General features: G+C 37.1%; 2 protein-coding genes across 7 annotated transcripts in view; both read left to right on the forward strand.

The window, feature by feature from the left end:
- The window catches only part of CNTNAP2 (contactin associated protein 2), a 1,978,697-nt gene that overhangs the window by 1,577,555 nt on the left and 376,108 nt on the right, over nt 1-25,034 (forward strand). The window lies entirely within an intron of this gene.
- Nucleotides 4,850-9,477, forward strand: LOC144285122 (small acidic protein). The gene is made up of 2 exons (XM_077850373.1): nt 4,850-4,874; nt 8,598-9,477. The coding sequence occupies exons 1-2, from the start codon at nt 4,850-4,852 to the stop codon at nt 9,233-9,235; spliced, it is 663 nt and encodes a 220-aa protein (XP_077706499.1). The 3' UTR covers nt 9,236-9,477.

The following is a 25,034-nucleotide window of genomic DNA, read 5'->3' on the forward strand; positions in this document are numbered from 1 at the left end:
ATGGCTTCAATAGATTGCATAGAATTATAGCCAAATTGCCAAATAAATCAATGGGAAAAAGTCCTTTCCTTTAAGGAGGTGTTCTGTAGTGGTTTTAGCATTCTTTCTTTTGGTGGGGCACAGCAAATTTTTTCAAACAGATTTATGTGGTTGACCATCGACTGATTTGGATCTGTGAAAATGTGTGACAGATGTAAACAACGATAAAATTTTAACATTGAACTTAAAATTCTATGAAACAAAGCAAGATGTGATTTTTTTAAAATCAATTTTGAATAATTAAGAAGGAAGGGAAGGAGAGAGTTAAGTTTCATGGATCTTTTCAACTCTAAAATGTAATAATTTTTCTTCTTTGTGTATTTGTGTCTAAATTATTCAGCATTTATAGTGCAAAGCAGGAAAGCTGTAAAGCAAAGTAAATTTGTGGTTTAAAAGGGTCAAGTATAATTTTGAGGACTCGAAAAGCTTTTTGTTTGGGACAGTACTAGGAAATATGCTGATTACTGTGAGAATAAGAAAATGAGAAATGAATTATTTATGTAATTCTGCCATCATGCCTGCAACATCTGGAAGGGCATTCACGCACAGTTTATTAACACACACTCACACCCATGAAACCCACACAAACAAAAGTCTTCCTCTCGGCCAATTATAAACATGCTCAGATACCAAAAGATGGCTTAAAATTTATTTTCTTTAGTCTTCCCACCTAGGTACCTTGGATGTACCCCCAGGAGTGTTTCTCCATTTTCTGTATTTTTCTAACTTAACATCCAAACACGTAATACAAATACGCAGCAGTAGCACAAGCAAGGTAATAACTTCCAGAATAACTTTTATGTGAAAAGGCTCTCATGTCACCAGGATGAGGGCAAGGTTAGGGAAGACGGACAATGAAGTGACCATCTAACATTGTGCTGGCACATTTACCTTTTGGTTTACTTAAGTGACAGACAAAAATCTCAAGGCATGAATGAAGACTCAAGAGACAGTGACCTGGGGAGGTGGCAGACCAGAGAAAGCAGAAGGCCAAGTACCAAGAAATGCCTCCAAATAAACCAAGTGGCTTGGAAGAAAATCAACCACAACACTATTAACATAAGCCATGGTGGAGGGTTTTCTATGTGGCTTTTCCAGGAAAGGGTCCAAATGTCCCTAGATCGGCAATAGTTGGTGTAGAGAAGAGAAAAATTTCCCTCTACCCTCTTAGGTTCAGTAGCTAGGTTTATGAAATAAACTGGTTACTGACACATTGCCAGGAGAAAAGTTACTCACATTTGTTAAATTTTTAACATCATTTGCCTGGGCATCACAGAAAGAAAAAAAAAGTGAATCTCTCCCACAAAATGGTGAGATTTTAGAGCTTACATACCACCTAATAAGGGAAGGGGAGAAGGGATAGAGGCAACTCAGAAGAGAATAAATGATTTTTAGGAAAGATGAATGGGCCCATAGAAGAATCGATGGGAGGCTTGATAGTTTGTGACAGAGTTTGTCTGGGTGTGTGTGGTATGGACTTTTAGTCCCCTCTCCAGTGATAAGCATCAGTCATTCCTGGTTGATGAAACTTCCAGGAAACGGGATCTTTGACAGTTGCTTTCCTTTGGGAGGATCTGTCTTTAGGCAGATAAGGAGAATTCAGAGAAAGCATTTCCCCTCACCTGCTGCTTTTCATATGTCTTCAGCTCAAAATAATCAATATAACTAAGTGGCATATTTTAGGGTGTCATGTTCTGAACTTCAGTGGTCAAGGGTGGTTCTCCAAAGAGGAATGAATTGATTTTGTTGATTAGCGAGTGTGTCACATGGGCAGTTTAGGTTTTTGCTGGAGAGAAACAGAAGCTAACTTCACATATAAAAGTGCATGGGGAAAAAAAAAAAAGAGTGCATGGGGAGGGGTGCCTTGGTGGCTCAGTTGCTTAAATGTCCAATGATTGATTTCAGCTAAGGTCATGATCTCAGCTTTGTGAGATGGAGCCCCCCATTGGCTCTGAGCTGAGTGTGGAGCCTGTTTGAGATTCTTTCTCTCCCTCTCCTCTGCCCCCAGACCCAGCTTGCATACGTGCTCTGTCGATACATAGATAGATGATAGATAGATAGATGATAGATAAATAGAAATATATATATTTTTTTTTTAAATGAGGTACATGGGGAGACCAGAACCTGCCAAGGCCACAGTGGGGTAACCTCAGTCCTTCATCTCTCACATTACAAAGAAAGATGTTAAACCTTTACAGAATAGAAAATGAGTGCCCCATACACAACAAAAGCTCAATGAGTCTAAGTTGGAAATGGCTTTCTCTTTTAGAACTTATTTATTTTAAAAATATACTCGGATTTGTTTGTTCTTTGTAATTCTTGAAGATGATTAAGATTTCAAGAGGAAACATGGTCTCTTTTGGTGTAATAACAAGTCACCAAATTAAATTCCATTTCTATACATTTTTTTTTTAATTTGTCTCACAATCGGGGATAAATGAGAGGAAAAGCAACATACCTTACCTTAAAAATTAACTCTTCTTCTCAACCCCATGTTTATGCAGATTTGGTCATAGTTAACTCAGTCTGCTCTAAATTTTCTTTCATTTTAACTCTCCTCAATGATGAATTTAGAATCTCATTTTAACCATTCAAGAAGACAAAAAAAAAAAAAAAAAAAAAAAAACGAAAGGAAAGAAAAAAAAAAAAGGTCCACAGTATGCAAACAAGATGATCAGAACCATGCACAACAGAAAACTCTATATTTTCAGGTCAATTGCAAAAAACATTATCTCCTCTACAAAACTCCTTGGGTTGTGTGAGAGTAAATCTGTCTGGCTGGCGATATCCTTAAAAGGAAACTTCCACCTAGAAAGAAACGGGAATGAATTCCAGCACAGGGCAAGCTGGTCATTCTCCCAGGAAGAGGGAGTTCCAAAGAAACTTGGTTCTTAGCAAGAAATAGAATTAGTGAACTCAGTGACATTCTAATGGATGGAAAGATCCAAGAGGTTTGGTTCAACCCTACCAGGTCATTTGGAAGCCAGAGAAGCTGGCTTGAAACCCCACAGTTGGCTGGAAGTCAGGGAACTTAAACAGGATTCAGGGACCTTCTTCATAAGAAGCTCCAGGAAGAACAGCTTCCATCCAAGCCTGAGGGTTTGAGCTGAGGTGCAGATAAAATGGATGATTTCTGGTCCCTACCCATAAGAACATCAGGGAGCTGTGATTTGATCTGGCAGTATTTAAAAGAAAACTATAGACCCAAAATGAGAGCACTAGGTTAAGGCCCCGAGTCACTAAACCAAAAGTTAATATCCAACCTGACTGCATGAAGTTTCAACACCTCAGAAATGTAACCTTTAACCAATCAGCATGAGAATTTCCTGGTCATCTCTAGGAAATTTCCTGAAAGACCCCTTCGCTTCCCCTTAGAGGGATGACCTAGCCTATAGCAATGGATTCTTTGCTAGTAATTTGCCTTTTATCCACTACCTCTCTGTTTTTAAAACCCTTTTCTGTGGCCTTTTAGGAGGTCCCATCCACTTGCTAGATGGGATGCTGCACAATTCGTGAATTGATTAATAAAGCCAAATAGACCTTTAGAATTTACTTGGTTGAATTTGTGTTATTTAACAGCAGTAAGACCCGAGAAGAAACATAGTCATTTACTGTGGGTGCAGGGTCAGCCAGTTTCTCTCAGGAGCCAAATACGAGCAACATTGTCCTATCAGATCCCAATTTCCACCCACCGCTGGTTTGAGAAGCAAGGGAGTCGATTGCAATGAGCTTGTTTTGTGAACTCCTCCACCCTTCAAAATCCTGAGTGGCATCACAAGCCAGAGTCCAGGATGGGTCGAACTACAAATGTTGTTACAAAGGCATAATAATTTACCAGGAGCTAACTTTGCAAACTGAAGACTGTTTTCAACTGTGACTGTGTCAATAGGATTAATGCAATCCATACGGTTGGCTAGCACATCAGATAAGTATGATGAACTATCTTCAGTCCCAAGAGAACTGGCTTTTACATCACAGCATGAGCTGTTCACCTAGAAAAGTTAAAAAAAAAAAAAAAATGTCCTTACAGTTTTGTTTATTGTGCTTATCACAAGTGCAGGAAGCTCACATTTGCATTGCTAATAGCCCTCTTTCAAAGTTTGTTGACATTTCAGCTGATCTTTAATGTGCTTTAATGTTATAACACCCTTGGGCAAAGTCAGTTCCCCAAAGGAAGATAGACAGCCTCTAGGTGGCCCCGTGGAAGCTGCAGGAACACACAGACCCATATCCTAGTCCACAAGACTGGGTGAGCTCTGCTCTGCCCAAACCACCATACTCTGGAGCCCAAAAACTGAATACTTGGGCCCTGAAAATAGGGAAGAGGAGAAAGGCATTTATGCATGTCCTTTAAAGAAAATGTGAGGGCATATAAGAGATTCAAAGGACAGTAGTAAAGAAAAGTACAGAAAGGTAAATTTATAATCTGCTCTGGAGAGTAAATCAGGGTACTTTTTCTATAATAGGGAAGGAGGAGAGAGAAGATTCATTACTGACCATCAACCGGCTTTATTGTAGAGAAAGAATGGTCCAAACCTCTATATAATAAAGGAAATATCTTGCTTCTTAGAATATATGTCCTAGATTAAATTAAGGGTGATGCTGATAAGGAGCAGGTACTAAACCTGGGACCAACAGGTTAAGAACAGTCAAGAATGACCCAGTTATGGTTTGGGAATATATGTACAAACAGCTGAATTCAAAATAATAACGTTAATAGAAAATGTTAAAAAAACAAAAACTTAGAGCAATGTATATATATATATATATATTGAAAAGAAATCTCATTGGGAGAATCCATGCTGGTACGATGCCAGTTTTAGAAATTGGGTCTGGTATAGGCAGAAGGGTAAGATTTAGGTGAAGTCCTACAATCTAATGTTGGTGTTGTAGGGTCAGAAACTTTCTCCTTCTTCCCTTCTAGGTTCTCTGGCTAGTCTAATAATTAGACATAAGGCAGATTAGCTGGGGAAATATAAATTTAGGATTTACAGGAGCTCCATAAATATGTGGGACTCCCTGGCAATCAGGGAGTTGAGATTTATATACCATCCTGAGCTCAAGAAGGGGGCAGGGGTCTGGAGCTTTAAAGGGGAGGAAGGCAATTCACAGGAAGAAGCAAATGGAAAATCCTGGGCAAACAGATGTTTGCCATGCCACGTAGATCAAGTCTTTCTGATATAAAAAAGTAAAAAGTTACCTCTGGTGATAGCTCTCTTCCTGGTACAGGACCCCTATCTAAATTTTTTTAGACAGTTTAAGGGAGAGGAAAAAGCTCTTTCTGCGTCAGCTGGGTCCTGATTTCTCCTGCTTGAAATAATCCAAATACCAATGTGCCGTATTCTGGAGTGGAATATTCTGCTCCCCTTCGATGTAAAAATTAAGATCATTCTTTAGTTCAAAATATAAAGTGTATTTATATCCCAGTTAGAAGCATGTACTTTTAAATCTCTTCTTTTCGATGACTAGAGATCATTGGCACATTAACTTGACCATATTTCTCTTCTACTTGGTGGTATGTTAATTATCAGAGATCATTAGCAGTTTGGTGTCTAAAGGGAACTCAGGGTAGTAGATTTTGAAAACTTGGACTGTGGGACCTTGCTGGCTCAGGAAGTTAAGCATTCGACTCTTGGTTTCAGCTCAGGTCTTGATTTCAGGTCATGAGGTCATGACTTCAGGTCATGGAATCGTGATCTCAGGGTCATGGGATTGAGCCCCACATGCGGCTCTGAGCTCAGCACAGAGTTTGCTGGAGATTATCTCCTTCCCCTTCTGCCTCTCCCCTTGCTTCTGTGCATGTGCTTGTGCGCACACCCACAAGCACACACACACACATTCTCTCTATCTAAAATAAATAAATCTTTAAAAAAAAAAGTAAACATAAAAACTTGGACTGTAATCTACAGAAAGTTCTTTTATGTTGACTAAGTACAAATAGACGTAGATACAGTCACTTCACACATGTGTACATAACTGAAAGTAAAGCTTCATGAACTAATGCTTACCTCTACTTGGAACAGAACCTGATGTATTATTTTCTTATGTTCTGTTTTTTCCCCATTCTTTTTCAATTTTTTTAACGCCGATCATGATCTCCAAAATTGAAATTACCATCGGCTATAGATTTCAACCTACAGTTTAAAAAACATTGCCTTGAAAACATCCCACTTTTTCATTGTGCACTAAGAGGAATTTAAGGAATTTGGGTAGTATTTCTGAGGTCACATAGTAAGGGTTGAAGCAAGCCCTATGCCAGTATCTTGTCTTTCAAGCTGTGAAAGCTTTTTCCCAGTCCTATGTTGTGTTCAATGTATGTGGCCCCCTCTTCCCTCTTGAAATTGACAAAGTAAGCATTATTCTATGGATACTCCTCTTGCTCACTTTGCATTTTTTCAGGTTTATGGGAAACACTAATTGCACTCAATTGTTAGCTACATGTTCCTCTCTCTCTTCCCTGTCTCTTTTTTCTGAGAATAGTTTATATTCTCATCAGCATCCCCTAAAGCAGGCTGGTAGAGAATGATTGAATCCTGAGAAAGACAAGCTCATGTAGGCAAATAGTTTAAATTTTATATGAGTGGAACAAAATAGTGGCATCAAAGTAGCCCTATATGTCTCTTTTGCTTTCTAAGGAAGATTGATTCTATTGATTGGGCTGGTCAAAATAATACATGGGAAAAGAATTGAAGAGTTCGGAGACCAGCAATATTAGTATCCATTAGCACCGCACACCAGGTGACTTAAAACAATCGACATTTATTGTCTTAAGAGTTCTAGGGGGCCAGAAGTCTGAAATCAAGGTGTCTACAGAGCTGTGTTCACTGTCCTAGCTCCTGGTGTTAATAGCAATCCTTGGCATATCCTTGGCATATCCTTGGCTTGTAGACACGTCACTCCAATCCCTGCCTCTGTCACCACATGGTGTTGTGTCTGTGTCTTCTGTGTGCAAACTTCCCTAATTTATAAGGATTAGGGTCAACCCTACTCAAAAATAACCTCATCTTAACTTGAATACATCTGCAAAGACCTTATTTCCAAAGAAGGTCACATTCACAAGTACCAGGGATTAGAACTTGAAAATATATTTGCAGGGGAAATCCAATTCTACCTGCTATAAACGCTAAATCAATTTACACTACAAAGGGACTGAACAGATCTGGAGGAGATGGAGAGGAACATGGCATAAAAGGGACATAGGCAGTAAGACATGAAAGCAAGGAAAAGAAGTACTTTCAGTGAAATATGGAGAGAGATGTGTACGAAGTCAACTTTAAGTCATTCTGCTTTAGCTCATGCAACATAATTATCCCTTAGTGCTTCTTCCATAGACCTCTACAAAGTCTTGTATTACCTTCTAAGACTTTGTTCAAGTCAAATTTAGGTTTATTTCTGATATTATACTATTGCAGGAAGCAGCCCACTAGTGTCCCAGCATTATTTTAAGTATAATAAAATCTGTTAAAGGTCAATTTTATTGTGAGTAGAATATATATCATTGCATTTTAGCCACAGCCTTACAATTACACAGAAGGAAAAGAGGACAGTAAGTAGAAAAGATGATAATGGTATGGTGATTTTACTGAAACAGTGACATTTACATAATTTATTTGCAAATTATTGAATATTAATTCAGTGACATGCATCTTCCTATTTTATCTAGTGGTTATATGTATTTCTGGTGCTGAAAAGCATAGTTGTGTTTAGTTAATAACTGATATTTGGATGTGATAGTGAATGTTTTTTTCTAAATTCTTAGATATTTTACTTAGTCTTTGAAACTGTCAGTTATTAATTTATTCATCACTCAGCACTGTGTTCAGTATCTAAAATGTGTTAGGCTCAGAGCACCTGGGTGGCTAAGTCAGTTATGTGTCTGCCTTCAGCTCAGGTCATGATCTCAGAGTCCTGGTTTCCAGTCTCATATCAGGCTTCCTGCTCAGGGGGGAGTCTGCTTTTCCTTCTCCTCCCCCTCCCCCCCCACCCCCGCTCCTGCTCTCTTGAACTCTCTCTCTCAAATAAATAAATAAAATCTTTTGAAGTAAAATGAATAAAATAAAATGTATTAGACATAATTCTATACACCAGAAATATAATAATGAAAAATATGATCAGTCCCTTTATATTGATGATCTAGTAGAATTAGCAGAAGTATCTTCATAGATCAATGGAACAGAATAGAGAACCCAGAAATGGGGCCTCAACTCTATGGTCAACTAATATTCGACAAAGCAGGAAAGACCATCCACTGGAAAAAGGACAGTCTCTTCAATAAATGGTGCTGGGAAAATTGGACAGCCACGTGCAGAAGAATGAAACTAGACCATTCTCTTACACCAGACACAAAGATAAACTCAAAATGGATGAAAGATCTAAATGTGAGACAAGATTCCATCAAAATCCTAGAGGAGAACACAGGCAACACCCTTCTTGAAGGTGGCCACAGCAACTTCTTGCAAGATACATCCATGGAGGCCGGAGAAACAAAAGCAAAAATGAACCATTGGGACTGTGTTCAAGTCAAATTTAGGTTTATTTCTGATATTATACTATTGCAGGAAGCAGCCCACAAGTGTCCCAGCTGCTGGCGCCGCTGCTGAAGAGAGAATGGCGAGGGGGTTCGGCGTTTCCCACGGGGGTCCCAGCGACGGTGAGCGCTGCCAGGGAGTCCCATCCGCATGGGGTGAAGCGTTCAGCCTCCCCAGATGATGATCTTGGATCTAGCAATTGGGAAGCAGCAGACTTAGGTAATGAAGAAAGAAAACAGAAGTTCTTGAGACGTATGGGTGCAGGAAAGAAAGAACATACTGGCCGTCTTGTTATAGGCGACCACAAATCAACATCTCACTTCCGAACAGGGGAGGAAGACAAGAAAATTAATGAAGAACTGGAGTCTCAATATCAGCAAAGTATGGACAGTAAATTATCAGGAAGATATCAACGACATTGTGGACTTGGCTTCAGTGAGGTAGAAGATCATGATGGAGAAGGTGATGTGGCTGGAGATGATGATGATAATGATTCACCTGATCCTAAAAGTCCAGATGACTCTGAAAGTGATTCAGAGTCAGAGAAAGAAGAGTCTGCTGAAGAACTCCAAGCTACTGAGCACCCTGATGAAGTGGAGGATCCCAAAAACAAAAAAGATGCAAAAAGCAACTATAAAATGATGTTTGTTAAATCCAGTGGTTCATAACTACCAAACACTTAGTCTTTGTATTAAAAGTAAGCCTTACTGTTATAATGCACAGTGGAGGACTGCTTTAGAGCACAGACCTTTGTATTATAATTTTTAAAAAGGCCCTTTTAAATAATTACAAAGAGTGTTTTCTTTCAGATGCCATGCATTACACTTTTATGGGCATGACTATAACCATTTTTGTAAAGAGTAAGAGTTGTATAAAATAAGAAATAAATACAATACTCAATTTCCTTTCATATTAGCATCATCAAATTCTAATTTCACCTTTTTACCCTTCAGATAGTTATGGAGGAGACTTTTTTTGTGGTAGCTGTTTCATCTTTTTTGTTCCTTCATATTTTTCTCAAGTTTATCTGATACTGTGATGTGTTCGTGAAATATATTCAGTTATTATACTTTGCTGTAGTAAAACTATTCATCATGGATATTTCTGCTGCCAATAACTAAATTGTTTGCAAAAAATTAGGTACTCAGTTTATTCTTACTGATCAGCTCTACTCTTTTGAACCAAAGCAACATAAGAGCAAATACTTTCACACCTGTTAGGATGGAGTTGCAACTGTCATACATTTGGAATGTTATGATCCCAAGCAGTCTTTATATAATTTGAATTACATTGTATGTTAGGTTTTTGATAAAATTTGGCCAATTTTTACAGAAGAAATTATTTCTCTGATCATTTGGTCCTATCTATTTAGGAATATGTAAAACTGGATTTTTTTTAAGGTAATATGTGACCAAAGTTAATTTTCTTCCTAAGGCCTAAATAAAGAAAAAGCAATTTCCCATAAAAAAAGGTTAATATGTACATATGAATATGTATTCATATACATATGAACATACATATATATTTAACTGTGGTTTAGTTTTTTAATCTATATATCATTGCTTTTTTCAGCTTTGTTGAAGTGTAACAAAGAAAATTATAGTATATTTAAATTGTTCAGCGGGATGATTTAATATACATATATGTTATGAAAGGATATCCACCATTGAGTAATTAACAAATTCATCACCTCATATAGCTAACTTATTTTGTTTTGTTGCTTTTTGGTGAGAGCACCTAAGTTCTACTCTGAACAAATTTCAGTAATAGAGTACAACATTATCACCTGCAGTCACTAGATCCTTAGACTTTACTCATCTTATAACTGAAAGTTTGCACCTTTTTACCAACCTCTCCCTCCCCCTTAGCTCAGCCCCTGGCAATCACCCATCTACTCTGTTTATGAGTTTGACTTTTTTTTCTTTTAGGTTCCACATGTAAATGATACCATTCAGTGTTTGTCTTTCTGTCTGGCTTATTTCACTTCGCATAATGTCCTCCGGTTTCCTCCATATTGTTGCAAATGACAGAATTTTCTTCTTTTTAAATCTGAATAATATTCCATTGTGTGTGTGTGTGTGTGTGTGTGTGTGTGTATGTGTGTGTGTATCACATTTTCTTTTATCCATTCATCCACTGACAGACACTTTGGTTATTTCTGTGTCTTGGTAATTGTGAATAATGCTGTAGTGAACGTGTGGGGAGGTGTAAAAAATAATCTCTTTGAAGTAATGGATCTCATTTCTTTTAGATTTATACCCAGAAATAGTCGTTCTGTTTTTAATTTCTTAAGGAGCTTCCATACTGTTTTCCATAGTGGCTGCACAAGTTTACATCTCCAACATTGTAGAACATCCCCACCATCCCCAACATTCAGGGTTATCTTTTCTCTACATTCTTACCTGCCTTGCTATCTCTTGTCTGTTAGGATAACTGGCATCCTAACAGATAGAGATGGTAACTCACTATGACTTTGGTTTGCATTTCCTTTTTCATTAGTGATGTTGAGCACCTTTCAATGTATCTGTTGACATATTTATGTCTTCCATGGAAAAATGTCTCTTCGGGTCCTTTGCACATTTTTAAAATTTAATTCTTTGTGGTTTTTTGCTCTTGCGTTTGTATGAGTTCTTTGTATATTTTGAATATTAACTCACTATCGGATATGTTGTTTGCAAATATTTTCTCTCATTCCATAGGTTGTCTTTTCATTTTGTTTATGATTTTCTTTAATGGGAAGAAGCTTTTTGGTTTGATATAGTCCCACCTGTTTAGTTTTGCTTTTGTGTAAAATCCAAAAAATTATTGCCAAGACCAACATAAAGGATCTTACCTCTATTTTTCTCTAGGAATTTTATAGTTTCAGGCCTTATGTCCATGTCTTTAACCATTTCAAGTTGATTTCTGTGTATGCTGATAAGGTAGGGATGGAGTTTCATTCTTTTGTATGTGGATATCCACATTACCATTTAGGTGTTTTCCCAACACCATTTACTGAAGAGACCATTCTTTCACCATTGTGTGTTCTTGGCTCCTTTGTCAAAAATTAATTGACCATGTACTTAAGAGTTTGTTTCTCCTCTCTGTTCTTTTCCATTGATATGTCTGTTTTTATGCCAGATTCACACTGTTTTGATTAGCTTTATTTTTTAAAGATTTTATTTATTTATTAGAGACAGAGAGAGAGAGCACAAGTAAGGGAAGCAGCAGGCAGAGAGAGAGAGGAGGAAGCAGGCTCCCCAAGGAGCAGAACCCTGGGATCATGACCTGAGCTAAAGGCAGACACTTAACCACAGAGCCACCGAGGTGCCCCTATAGCTTTATAACGTAATTTAAAATAAGGAAGTGGTAATGCTTCCAGCTTTGTTCTTTTGTCTCAAGATCACATTGGCTATTGGGGTCTTTTGTGGTTTTATACAAATTTTAGAGTGGCTTTGTCTTTTTCTGTGAAAAATGCCATTGGAATTTTGATAAAGCCTGCGTTAAATCTATAGGTTGTTTTTGGTAGTATAGACAATTTAAAAATATTAATTGTTCCAATCCATGAACATGGAATATCTTTCCATTTGTTTGTATTTTCTTCCTTTTTTCTTTAATATTTTATAGTTTTCAATGTATTTTATTGCTTTTAAAAAACTTTTATAGCATCTTTTGGGCATCTTTATTGAATTATTAATGACTAATTCATTTGGTAAAATATGTTTTACATACATATGTGCATGGGCAAGCTCCTCTAGCCAACATTAATATTAACTATATGATAAATAGACAAAGTAAACAGAAGAGCCCAGAAATCAATACATAAATATATAATAATTTATGACAGAATCGGCCTGACAAATCAGTGAGAAGAGGATGAAAAGATGTTTTTTTAAATAAACTATTGTGAGATACTCAGGGATTGATAGGGAAAAGAAGAAAATGATCTTGTTTCATACTAATATAAATAAACTAATATAAACAAAATCAATTAAAACCCAAGTCTAAAGGCAAACATGAAAGCTCTTACGAACTAAAAATGAAAACTATCTTTATTAACTTAGAAGTAGGAAAGGTTTTGTTAAACATGATTTAAAAAAAAAACTAAATTTCCCTTGAAACAGAAAAGGAGATCTTAGTTCTGTATGCTAATATCATATAGAACATTTCTTAGTGTATTAAATATTTGAAATTAGTTATGTGAAATTGCTTTTTAATTATTTCTACTTTTGCTCTTCTAATCAATTATCTAATTTAGTCTGTAGTATGAAATCTTAGAAGCTGTAGTTGTAAATAGTGAAATACAAGCTCATTTATAATTTTACTCTTTTTCATTTCTAATTTTCAACTGTCATTGGATAACAACAAGGAATAATTTTTATTATAGAAACCTTGCTTTAGGAAAGACTGCATATTTTTAAAACTACTTAACAAAAAGATACAACTTGCTGGTTAAAAATAAGCCATCTAAATGGTATAAACTTATCCAGCATAGCAAAAATTGAACATTGTGGTTATTTTTTATCTTACATTTATTTTTATAGACAACAGTATGTACTTTTAAAAGCTTTTTGGGGTTTGCGTGTGTGCGTAATTTTGTATTGCTGCGCACAAGAAAACTGATCATGATATAAATAGATAGGCCTGCACACAAAAGACCCAAAACCCCAAAGGAGTAAACTTGGGAGGGCAGAGCTGCAAATTTCAGGTCATTCAGGGCTGAGGGCTGTGTGGAGGTGTGGAGCATGAACCAGGGAGGCAGGAAAGTTGCTTTTAACAAAAGACTTCAAAATCCTTAGGTTGAAAATTCTTCCATAACTGTATCAGAGTGAAAAAAAATTTAAATCAAATGGCTGACTAGGGCAAGTGATTTCAATGAAAGAAGATGAGCTAATTTCACACTACTTTTTCCTCATATTTCTTTGGACCTATCTGAAATCTGACCATTTATAGTGTTTTCTTCTTTGGAAATGCATCACGGGTAAAATGACTGTTTTAATTAATAATGGCTTACTTGTGCAATGCTTTGCACTTTTCATACTTTTTTTTATTTAATCTTAAGAAGCACCTATTAAAGCATACGGCAAGTGTAATTTTTTCCTATTTTGTTAGAAATTGTGCTACTAAATGATGAATGATTTAAGGCAGCCTACTTTTACCCACAAATGGAGTCATCTAAGGCATTACTTTTCAAAGCTATGGGCTGTGAAATCATTCTAGTGGTCTGTGAAAAACACTTTTCAAAATATTATGAATTAGAATGTAAAATGTCAGAGTACACCAAACATTTGAAGGGTAACTATTTTATAAAACTTTGTTTCAATATTGTTATAGTTGTGTGTGCATGCAGAGTCCCAGGGAGATAATAAACTTCTTACTGTTGATCAGAGTAAAAATGTTTGGAAAACTAACCTAGGAGAACAAAGTTCTTAGTCCCCGTTTGGTTTCAGAGTACTAAAACCCTATTAAAGTTTTCTTATTAGGTTAAGGCAGTATTTCTCAAACTGTGTCTTATATATAAAGTTGTTCTAGGAGATATTAGTAAGTGACCCAGAGAAAAAAAATATTTTTTGATCAAAAAAATTATAAAAATGTTATATACTAGAAGCCACCCTTGAACATTCACATAGAAAAATTGCAGCATATCAGTTGATCTGAAAAATCCAGCAGTAATGGAACCTGTTCCTTCAAATAATTTGAGCACATGCTATTTCTCATAGCAACTTGTAATCCCTCTGTTTGGAGAAAGTTCAGAATATGTACCGCACTCTCTTACAATACAGGTCCCCCGGGCAGGCGACATATATGTGTCTTATTCAGAGAATGGATGTGTATTGATATCTGATAAGGTCCTATGTGTTAGCTCTGCAAAGCACATTGTTTCTCAGCATCTCTTCAGCAGGACATTTACTAGACACTGAATAGGGGCCCGTATACCGGAAACTCAGACATAATGAGGGGCAAGTAACATACAGCAACAGAGAGCATCAAAAAGTTCAGCAGCTTAAACTCCTAATCTCTTTTGTGGTTTTCCCCTTACACATGGGAGCATGGCTGGTCTTCTGATTTGTACATAGGGGCTCTGATAAAATCAGGAGAAATTCTAGTTTTTCTTTTTTTGGTCTTATTGAGATATAAGACATAGAGTACCGTGTAAGTTTAAGGTATACAGGATAATGACCTGACTTACACATGTTGTGAAAAGATTAGCACAGTAAATTTGAAGTAATATCCCTCATCACATATGGATGCAGAAGACAAACAAACAAAAAGCCTCCAGTTATCTCTAAAACAGCTACACCCACCCACTCTATTCCTCCAGTTTGGTGCACCCAAAGAGTCTAACAGAGTTGTGCCATGGATACTGAATTTCTTACCACTAATGAGATGGCAGAATGGCATCTCAAAAGTTCAAAAATGTTATCTGATATTTCTTGTACATCCAATTACATGGATTAAGATTAATTTCTCTGGAACAGTACTGATCAAACATTTTAATCTCAGGAGCCCATTAGAATCATAAAAATTGAGGACCCCAAAGCTTTTATTTATGATTTTATATATCAATACTTAACATATTAGAAACTAAAGCTGAAACACTTTTAAATATTAATTTATTTTAAAAATAACAACTAAGAACCCACTACTTATTAGCATAACATATATTTAGAAAGCGTATATTTTTCCCCTACAAAAAAAGATTAATGAGAAGGCATTGTTTCATGGTTTTACAAATCTCTTTCATGTCCAGCTTCATAGGAGCAGCTGGGTGGGTTCTCATATTCAGTCCCTTGTAATCACATGCCATGAAGCCTGTAGAAAATTGTACTATACACTGATGAGAGAAAAGAGTGAAAAGGAAAATAAGATCTTAGTATTATTATGGAAACAGTTTAGTCCAATAGTCTAAGGACCCCCAGGAAGGTCCCTAGGAGTTCCAGTTGTTCTCAGGCCACACTGAGAAAACCTCTGCCCTAATGCTTTCTGTCAGGTAGCAGAGGGAGTGGATTTGATGGTAGGGAGTCAGGGGGGCAGGGAGCAATTCACTGGCCTGCTCACCCCTCAGCCATCAGGTCACCCACAGTCCCTGGCCAAGGGGAGGAGAAATCTCTCCTGTTGTAGGGAAAGATATCCTGGGACCACCAAGCTGAGGTAGAGGTGAAAGAGCAAGGGAGTCATACCCATATATGACCTCCGCACTGCAAGTCTCCAAAGGATGGCTGTTGATCTGGGGAATGTATCTGAGCTAAGAACTACTGATTATAATCAAGCCATGATTTAAAGTAGTAGCTATTCATAGTGAAATATTTTTCCCCAGGAAAGAATCCACGGTAAAATGAAATTGTGATTTGCACATTGCAAATCTTGAAAACAATCCAGGATTTGTAACCCACTTAGCCTATTTAGTGCTTGCTTTGTTCATACATACTAGTTCTTTCAAATGCCATAAAATAACCATATTTGAATAACTCAATAAATATGTATTATTAAATTTGAATTATATGACACAGAATTTGGTTACTTTTCATGTTTTAAAAAGCACAAAACGCACTGGTGATATTTATGTGCACATTTTTCAATAATGTTTTCCCAAGGACTCTTGGAGAAAAGCTCAAGAGGAGGATTATTTCTCTGGCAGGGGGTAAAGAAGGAATAGCCCTCAATGAGATAAGAAGAAACACATCAGAAGATCTGTTTTCTTTTGATTCATGTTCAAATGGGCTATGCCACAAAACAAAAATTCTGGAAACATGCAAGAGAAGTTTACATCTCTTCTGATTTCTCCCAAATCTGGATGAAGTTGGCAGACTCGAATGAAATCTTGCAATTAGTCTGAGAAGCTCATTAGGAGAGCCAAACTGTTCTCAGCCTTCTGCCTTGCCTGAAGGCTGACGTGCCCACACTGAAGCATATGCAGGCACCCCTTCTTGTGGTGAGCTGAATTGCTCACCCCCACCCCCGACCCCCACATCTACCATGCCTGACTCATACGGTGAATCTTAATCCCTAGTATCTCAAAATGGACTTCATTTAGAGATGGAGTCTGTAAAGAGGCCGTTTAGTTAAAAGGAGGTCATTAGGGTGGATCCTACTACAGTGTGACTAGTGTCCTTATAAGAAGAGGAGATTAGGGCACAGATGTGAGAGTGCACAGAGGAAAGACCATTTGAGGACAATGAAAAGGCCTTCAAAAGAGGCTTCAGAAGAAGCCAAGTCTACTGACCCTTTGATCTTGGACTTTTAGCCTCCAGAAGTGTGACAAATTTCTCTTGGTTAAGCCAGTCAGTCTGTGGTATTTCGTTAGGGCAATCCTAGCACACCAATATATTTCCTTTCACTCAGACTCTGAAATGACCAGGAACCATGGGGCTCTCATGTGCAGTTCTAGTTTATCTTCTTTTTTATCATCTGTGTCAAAAATCAGATTACTTTTTAAAAATAGGTGGCCTACTTACCTGTTTCGAGAGTCAAAAATTATAGAAACACATAAGGTAAAAGCTTTTCTCTCACCCTCAACCTCCATCTGCCCCAAAATATCTGTTACAAATTTATATCTGTAGAGCCTTTCTATTATGATATATAAGACATCTAGGAAAGCATCCAAGATCAAACATGTATAACTCAGTGATTTATCCCAAAGCAATTATTCATGTAACCACCACACAGATGAAAAAGCAAACTGGAACATTGCCAGGCAGTCTGAAAGTAACCCTCCTGTTCCCTCTGAATCACTCCTGCTTCACGTCCTCCTAAAAGTGTCCACTATCCTGATTTCTAACACCATAAATTTGCTGTGCAAGTTTCTTTATATAAATGGAATCCTGCCTAGACTGTGTGCCTAGATTGCTCTTACTCAGTAGTACTAAGTTGTCTGATTCGTACATGTTGTACATAGCTCTAGTTGATTTCATTCTTAGAGTGTTCCATGGTACAAATATGCAACAACTTAAATTGTTGATGGACATTTGGGTTGTTTCCAACTTTGAGTTGGTCAACTAATGCCATGAACATTCTTGTTCGTATCTCTAGGTGCACGTGAGCACAGTTTTGGTTTTTCTTTTCTTTTGTTTTTCTTTTTTTATCTTCAGCTTCCGTGGATGACTTTTTCAAAGCAGTGTTACCAATTTACATGTCTGTCAGAGTGATTTAAAGTTCATTGGTCCACGTACTCCCCAACACTGGGTAATGTCAATTTTTAAAAAATATTTTCAGCTATTCTGGTACTTGTGTAATGGTTACACAAGTTATAATAGTGCCTTTTGTGTAGAATTGAAGAAGTTTTTTCCTACTTGAAAATCATGAAGTTATTCTCCTTGGTTATTTCCTAGGACTGTTATTTTGTATTTCATTATTTAAATTTACATATCACCTAGAATTGGTTTCTGGCTGTGATATAAAACAGGGATCAAATTTTGTTTCTTTTCCCTCAGTTCCTAGTACCATTTATGGGCAAGTTTTTCCTTTTCCTGCAACATTTTTTCTGCCTTCTCTACCATAAGTTAAGGGTTCATAAGAAGTGGATCTGTTTCTGAATGTTCTGTTTTATGCTGTTCCATCATTCTAATTTTCCTTCTAACGTGGAACAATATTACTAATTACTTTAGCTTTTTCAAGATTTGATATCCAGTGGAATTAATCATCTCTCCACTTCCTCCTTCAGTTGTGTCTACAGATTTACATACCAACTTAGATCTATAGTGGTTTAAAAAAAATATCTGTTCCTCCTCCTCTTGCTAAAATGATTTGAGGTTAACTCCCCAGCTCTAGTCTCTTGGAAATCTGGGAAAGGGAGAAAATCAGCTATGTTTCTAGGCACATTGCATATGCTAAAAATGATCTTAATTGATAAGCCTGTATCTCTGATTTGGAAAGACTGTGAGTAAAATAAATATTTGGGGGGCTTCCTTGAGTCTGCAGCGCTTTTGTAACTGTGTACACTCCTTGCTTGGATCCATAGAAGTGATGCCCCTGGGACCGTTGTAAGAGATGTTCACTCCTGTGCATCATGGGGATTCTAAGCCAGAATGGCTCTAACATCCATTTGAATTTCCTGTCCAATCCACTTGAATTGACAATGTGAATGCCTAACAATAGCTCCTAAACTCCTATGAGAACAATGTTTCTTGTACTTATACTCTCCCCTACTGGTATATGTTCTACTTATACCTAATCCTGAATCCCTCTAAATAAACTGATGCCAAGAAAAAGTCATTGGCATTTCTCATGGAAATAGAAAAAAAAAATCCGAAAATTCATATGTAACCACAAAAGATTCCAAATAGTGAAAACAATCCTGAGAAAAAAGATAGTCAAAGGGAAAAAAAAATGTGAACTGGTCAAAAAAAGAAAAAAAAGAAAAAAGAAAAAAATGAGCTAGATTCCTAGTCATTATCCAAAATTGTAAAGACAATTATGTATCTAGTTTTGGTTAACTAGGAAATTAAATATTTTGCAATTCTAACAGAGTTAGCAGTAGAGTTAACGTACTAAAATCAAAGTTTAAAATACCATGAACACTGGATTATATACATATAAATAAAAGAAATAAAATTGAATATATAACAGAGGTATAAAGGAGAAATATTAATAAATCTGTGCTTCTAAGCAAAGAAGGAGTAGTTTGGAATTAGGTTATCTAGAAGTTCATTCCTATGTCTTAGATGTGTTCTTTCCCTTATTCAATATAATTAAGATTATAATGATCACCAAAAATTAAATGCTCTTGTAAATAGTACACAGCAAGTATTGCTAAATGTTGGTGTACAAATTACTTTATCCCTCGTGGCTATTTTGGTTTTATTTATGTATTTATTCAAATGTTGGGAGAGGAGGGAATGGTATCAGAATCACGCTGATCTGAAATCAAAGATTTCAAATATCTCACACCTACTCAAAAATCTTTAAGGATGTCAGACTTCACTAAGCTCCCCTGGTGATGATGATGCATTCATTTCCTTTTGATTAAGAAAAACTTAAAAAAAAAAAAAAAAGAAAAACTTAAGAGATGGATACATACATTGATTTCAGGTGAGTGTGCACACTGATTATATAGTAGGTTCTTTTTTTTTTAAGAGAGTGGAATTCCTTTTATGGGTTGATTCATGAACTTAGAACAAAACCTCTTACCTGGTTATGACAGATATAAGATATTGCATAATTTTGTTAGAATATTATCATGCAAATTCCAACATGTTGTGAACTCAGTTACGCTATCATAACTAAAGCTCCGGTGACTGCAGAAATCAAGTATGTATTTTAAGTAGAGACAGTGAAATTGCCGCTTTTGCTGGCCAAATTAACTCCTAACCTGTCAGTTTGCCTTCTGTTCCTTGGTCTCGCGCATATGAATCACCTGGGGCTCCTGCTAAATGTAGAGTCTTTTGAGGAGGTTCAAGGTTGAGCCCACAGATCTGCATTTCTAACAGGCTTTCAGATGTTGCTGTCCCAACGGGTCTAAGGTCCACAATGACCTTAGCTCTAGACAGAAAGACCCTACTTTTTATTCTTTATTATTTACTTACCTAACTGGATTCTGAAAACCCAGGTGGAAATCAGTTGTTTAAAAACCTTTCAGGATCCCTGGGTGGCGCAGCAGTTTGGTGCCTGCCTTTGGCCCAGGGCGCGATCCTGGAGACCAGGGATCGAATCCCACGTCGGGCTCCTGGTGCATGGAGCCTGCTTCTCCCTCTGCCTGTGTCTCTGCCTCTTTCTCTCTGTGTGACTATCATAAATAAATTAAAGAAAAAATTAAAAAAAAAAAAACCTTTCATTCCTCTCTTTGGCCATTAGGGCTTTTATTTCTCTATGCCACATCATTTTAATAATAATATAACAAATTTCATTCCTCTGGTTCCATCCAAATTAGCAATCTTGGAAACTTGGGCCACACTTGGCTTCTATTCAGTTGCTTCCAAGTTCCCAGCATTGGCTTGAGCGTGTCTGCAAACTGGTTTTTCTCCTCCTTTATAGCCTCTGACAGTGCCTTTCCCTCTGGGCCTACTGCTGCTTAGAGGTCTGTGGCACTTTCCTAGGACAAATGTGGGGTGTCCAGGGGTCAAGCCAGTGGGTTCAATTCAGCCACCCACCATCACTGCAAGTGAACAAAGTCACTCAAATCAGTTTTTCATTGCATCCTTCACAGTGGTGACTCGAAACAATTTGAATGCTACCTCATTCTATTCCAAATCACTCCTTTCTCCAAGCCTAGTCTGCTACCTAGTACCAAGCTTACCCCCTGACCCCAGGCATCTCCTTCCTTTAGGCTCAGAAAGCTTCATGCAAATGCCACTTTGAAAAGCCACCCCTGACCCACCATTCCCATAACAAGCCCACAGAACCACTGCAATCATGGAGTGATGACAGTTTAGGCTCTTAAATTGGGGTCCTCACAGATGCTATAATAAAGTGTTTCTGCTTGGGTAAGGGAAAATAATAACCGGTGTTTACTGAGGGCTGGGAGAAGCAGATGAATGACCTGATGGAATGCATTTGTCAGCATGTGTAACTGATGAATGAGTAGGACAAGTCAGGGTTATAGGAAGGAGCTTTATGCTACCACTGGCAAAATTTGAAGCAGCAAAAGGCAAAGAAGCACAATGGATGGCAACATGCCTAACAGATGAGATGAGTCTGGCTTCCCATCATGGTGTTATTAAAGGTTCAGCTATCTTCAATTAAAACACCATTCTAACTTTGGATTGGCAGAAAGTAGCTTGCTAATAAAGAGAATATTCCAAACAGATAAGGAAAATGATCATATAATAGTGATGCTAATGTGAAGTCTGACCAGCATCAACTAGAATATTTCCTATCCCAAGTAAATTAGAAAACAGGACGAGCCCACCTTCCTGAAGTCCGAAGAGAGGAGGCAGTGGTGGTTAGGCTGTCACCCTCTGGGGCCCAGGGGCTGTCTCTGTCAAAGGTGCTACATCCAAGTACATTTTGTTCTTGTTTTTGAAGCCCTAGAAATAAGCCTTTCCCCTTTTCCCTATAAATTGTGGCCATAAGTAGAAACTTATATACAGGTAGTTCTTGAGGATAACAAAAAGCATCGTTGGTAAGGCTAACTAAGAATACCAATTATACACAGGGAGGTAATTGCACATAAGTTTAAAGAACTTCATCCCCTTAAAAAAAAAAAAAAAAAAACTTCTGAATCAAGTGTCTTTTGATTCTACATACTTCTGTCTCCGTCTCCATCTAACGTATTCATCCCAGAGATCTTCTACCCGGCTCCTTGAGAAGTCTGCATTTTCTTTCTAGCAGTTCATTCGTATTCTCTGTACTAAACTCCTCTCTCCTACCTGCCTCAGCATTTTGTCTCTTGTCATCCTTGGACTGTACTGAAATCAAAAGATCCATTTCTCTCTTTCTCCTTCCCTCTCTATCTCTCTTCTTTCCCCCTTCTCAATGGTTGTGTTTCCTTTTCATCTCTTTTACTTTGTAGACCAAGGATATTTGATATTTCTCAGAGAGGTCAGAGAGGTACCTCTTGTATGCCCACGTGAGATGAGCTAGCTTGGTCACTCAACAGATACACAGAGCATCTGCACGGTGATGACAAAGTACGTGCATGGAGAAGAGAGCTCCCTACCTGATGCCACTGGTTGGCACATTAAACATCGGTGTCTATAAACCGTGCCCCAGAGTCCACCTTCTCAGAGGGCCACTGTATTGTCAGTAATGCATTCTATAACTTCCCAATAAGACTTTAAATAAAGAGGGAACTTTTCTATCAAGTAATAGTAAAACATTTACTTCCACATGCACTTACTTTCACCAGCTTGAACAAACTAGTTATTCCCAGTAGATTATTCTCATTGGTAATTCCGTAATAAAAGAATCTAGATCTTGTGCATTTTAGTCCCTGGCATTATAATTTTTACTTCAGAATCTCACTAATCGAATATTCATTATCTAATTATAATTAAAGTGCACAATTCCCTGAAGAATGCTTATAACGATTTAAATGAAAATGGACTTAATTAAAGGAATTAAATTAGGGGATTAAAATTATTCAAAGGGGCAGATTTTATTCTTAAAAAACTACAGAAATGGAATACCAACAAAAAGAAAAATAGGGAAAGGCAACAGAAAATTAGTAAAAAGACAAAACAGAACCCTGATGTGCTCTGATGGAGTGGTATCATAGGATCTAATTATCTTTAGTTATGGGGAAAAAAATAAGACATGAGGAATCTAGCAAGCTCCTTTAAGACTGGGGCAATACTGATCTGATATGATTAATTTTTGCTGTCCCGACCAGACCAGTGATAGAGTCTGGAACCTAGTGGACTCCCAATTAATATTTGTTAAAGGAATAAGGAAGCAAGTTCTGTCTCAGAGTTTAACAAATTCTTGAGTCCTTTTTAAAGCCAGCTTGTAGATACAGTGTTTAAAGGAATTCATATTTGAATCTAGTTAGAATGTGTGCACTTGAGTTAGAATGTTGGTTGATATGCTCTCAGCATTAAGTTTGAGGCTGAGGAGGCCATCCTGGAGGCAGCCAGTTTCATGGGCCGAGCTGGAGACTGGTACATTGTCTCTTTCTCTCATGAACTCTTTCCTGCTAAAACAGAAATCGAAAAACAAAAAACAAAACAAAACAAACAAACAAAAAAAAAACAAAAAACAGAAATCATCTCTCAGTAACTGGGAGAAAGCATGAACTTAAAGTAGAATTAGGCTTCTTTATACACATATTGAGTTTGTGTTCTAGTCATGCTAAACATTAAAAAGGAAATGATTGTGAGCCATTTTTCGAACAGTGTCATAAAGGGAAGTGATGATTTTAATAATGGTTAACATCAAGTGAACCATATGAAGCTGCCATTTTTGTATGTCAAACACATTTGAGTTTCACATAGTTGAACATAATATTTATTGAATGCTTACTTTGTGTAGGCATGGTGCTACGTAATTTACCATATGTTAAGTGATTTAAATTTGACCCGCCCAAAAAAATCTTTAACAGATGAGGAAATCAAGGCTTAGGTTAGGTAACTTGCCCAACATGGAAGGAGGACCCTCTTTTCTTAAGCAGAATACCATCCTGCCCAGGAAAAATACGGGTATTGTAAATGATGCTATCAAAATCTGGCCTTCCAATCACTTAATTATGTTAACAAAAATGTGACAATGAAATATACCACAGTTAATTCACAATGCAAATTGTCTACTTTTTAAAAGGTGAAGTTTACTTATAATACGGAGATGATTGTCACTGTAATTCCAAGCAAGGTCAAGTCCTACGGCTACAGAAATGACTAAGACATCATCTTTATTCAAGGAAAGGAGGTCACATTGAAGTACAGAGGACAGAGAATTATAAAACCTAACATATCATTAGAGTTATATTTGTGTGGGCCCCATGTTCCAATCCAAAAACAAAGCTATGTAGTAGGAATGTACTATGGAGACAAAGAGAAAAAAATTGACACCAGGAAAGTCCCAGAAAACTCCTAATCTTTGTCATCCATAACTATGTTGTCCACATAAATAAATTGCAATGAGAATCCAAAAGAAGAAGCAATTAATTCAATTTGGGGTAAGTTTCACAGAAGAGATGAACAACTGGACAAGGTCTTAAGAATGAGTGGAATTTTAATGGACAGATAAAATAGAAGGACATCCCAGAAAAGGGAACATGTACAGAGGAAAGTGTGAAAGTAAATGAAATTGAATAATAAGAAATGGCTCAGTGGCAAAGAGGCAAAGAGTGGATGTCACATTATATTCCATATGCCTGGAATTGAATGGGCTCACGTTGTGAGGGGACCAGGAATGGGAGTTGAACTTTCTCCTAGAAAACAATAATGAGCCACCAATGCTTTCTCAAGAGCTAGAACTTTCATAGTGTGAAGTGTAGACATCTCAAACATACAGCTCAGTTGTTTTTATGTAGTGGTAGACTCATGAGATTATTGCCTAGATTGAGATATAGAACACGGTCAGCTCTGCAGCTCTCTTGTACCTTCTCCTAGACAATCCCTGCAAAGTTTACTCTTCTGACTTCTACTACCATAGGTTATTTATGCCTGTTCTTGACTGCCATATAAATGGAATCATTCAGCATGTACTCCTCTGCATCTGACCTTTTTTCTCAATGTTTGATTTTTGATATTTACTATATTTTTGTGTGTGACTGTGGTTCATTTATTTCACTGCTGTGTCTTATTCCATTATTTTTTCCCATGGAAGGAAAATTAATTCAGTGGGTTCTATTACAGAAGCCCAAGAGTTGTCTTATACCAGATGGTTAAGACACATCCTTTGTATGATGGGAACAAGTATACAAGGGCAGATATAGCACCGATAATTAGGATGTTAAGGACTCACCAGTATTATCAATTGGTCTGTCTCTTAATCTCATCCATTAAGCCCTATAAATGAACTACCATGAAAGCTGCATTTGAAAAGCCTTAGAAAGACAGAAACCATGCTTCACAGAATAATACAATGCAAAACATTATTTCTCAAAATATTAAT

Source organism: Canis aureus, chromosome 15 (assembly GCF_053574225.1).
Source record: "Canis aureus isolate CA01 chromosome 15, VMU_Caureus_v.1.0, whole genome shotgun sequence".
NCBI lineage: Eukaryota > Metazoa > Chordata > Mammalia > Carnivora > Canidae > Canis > Canis aureus.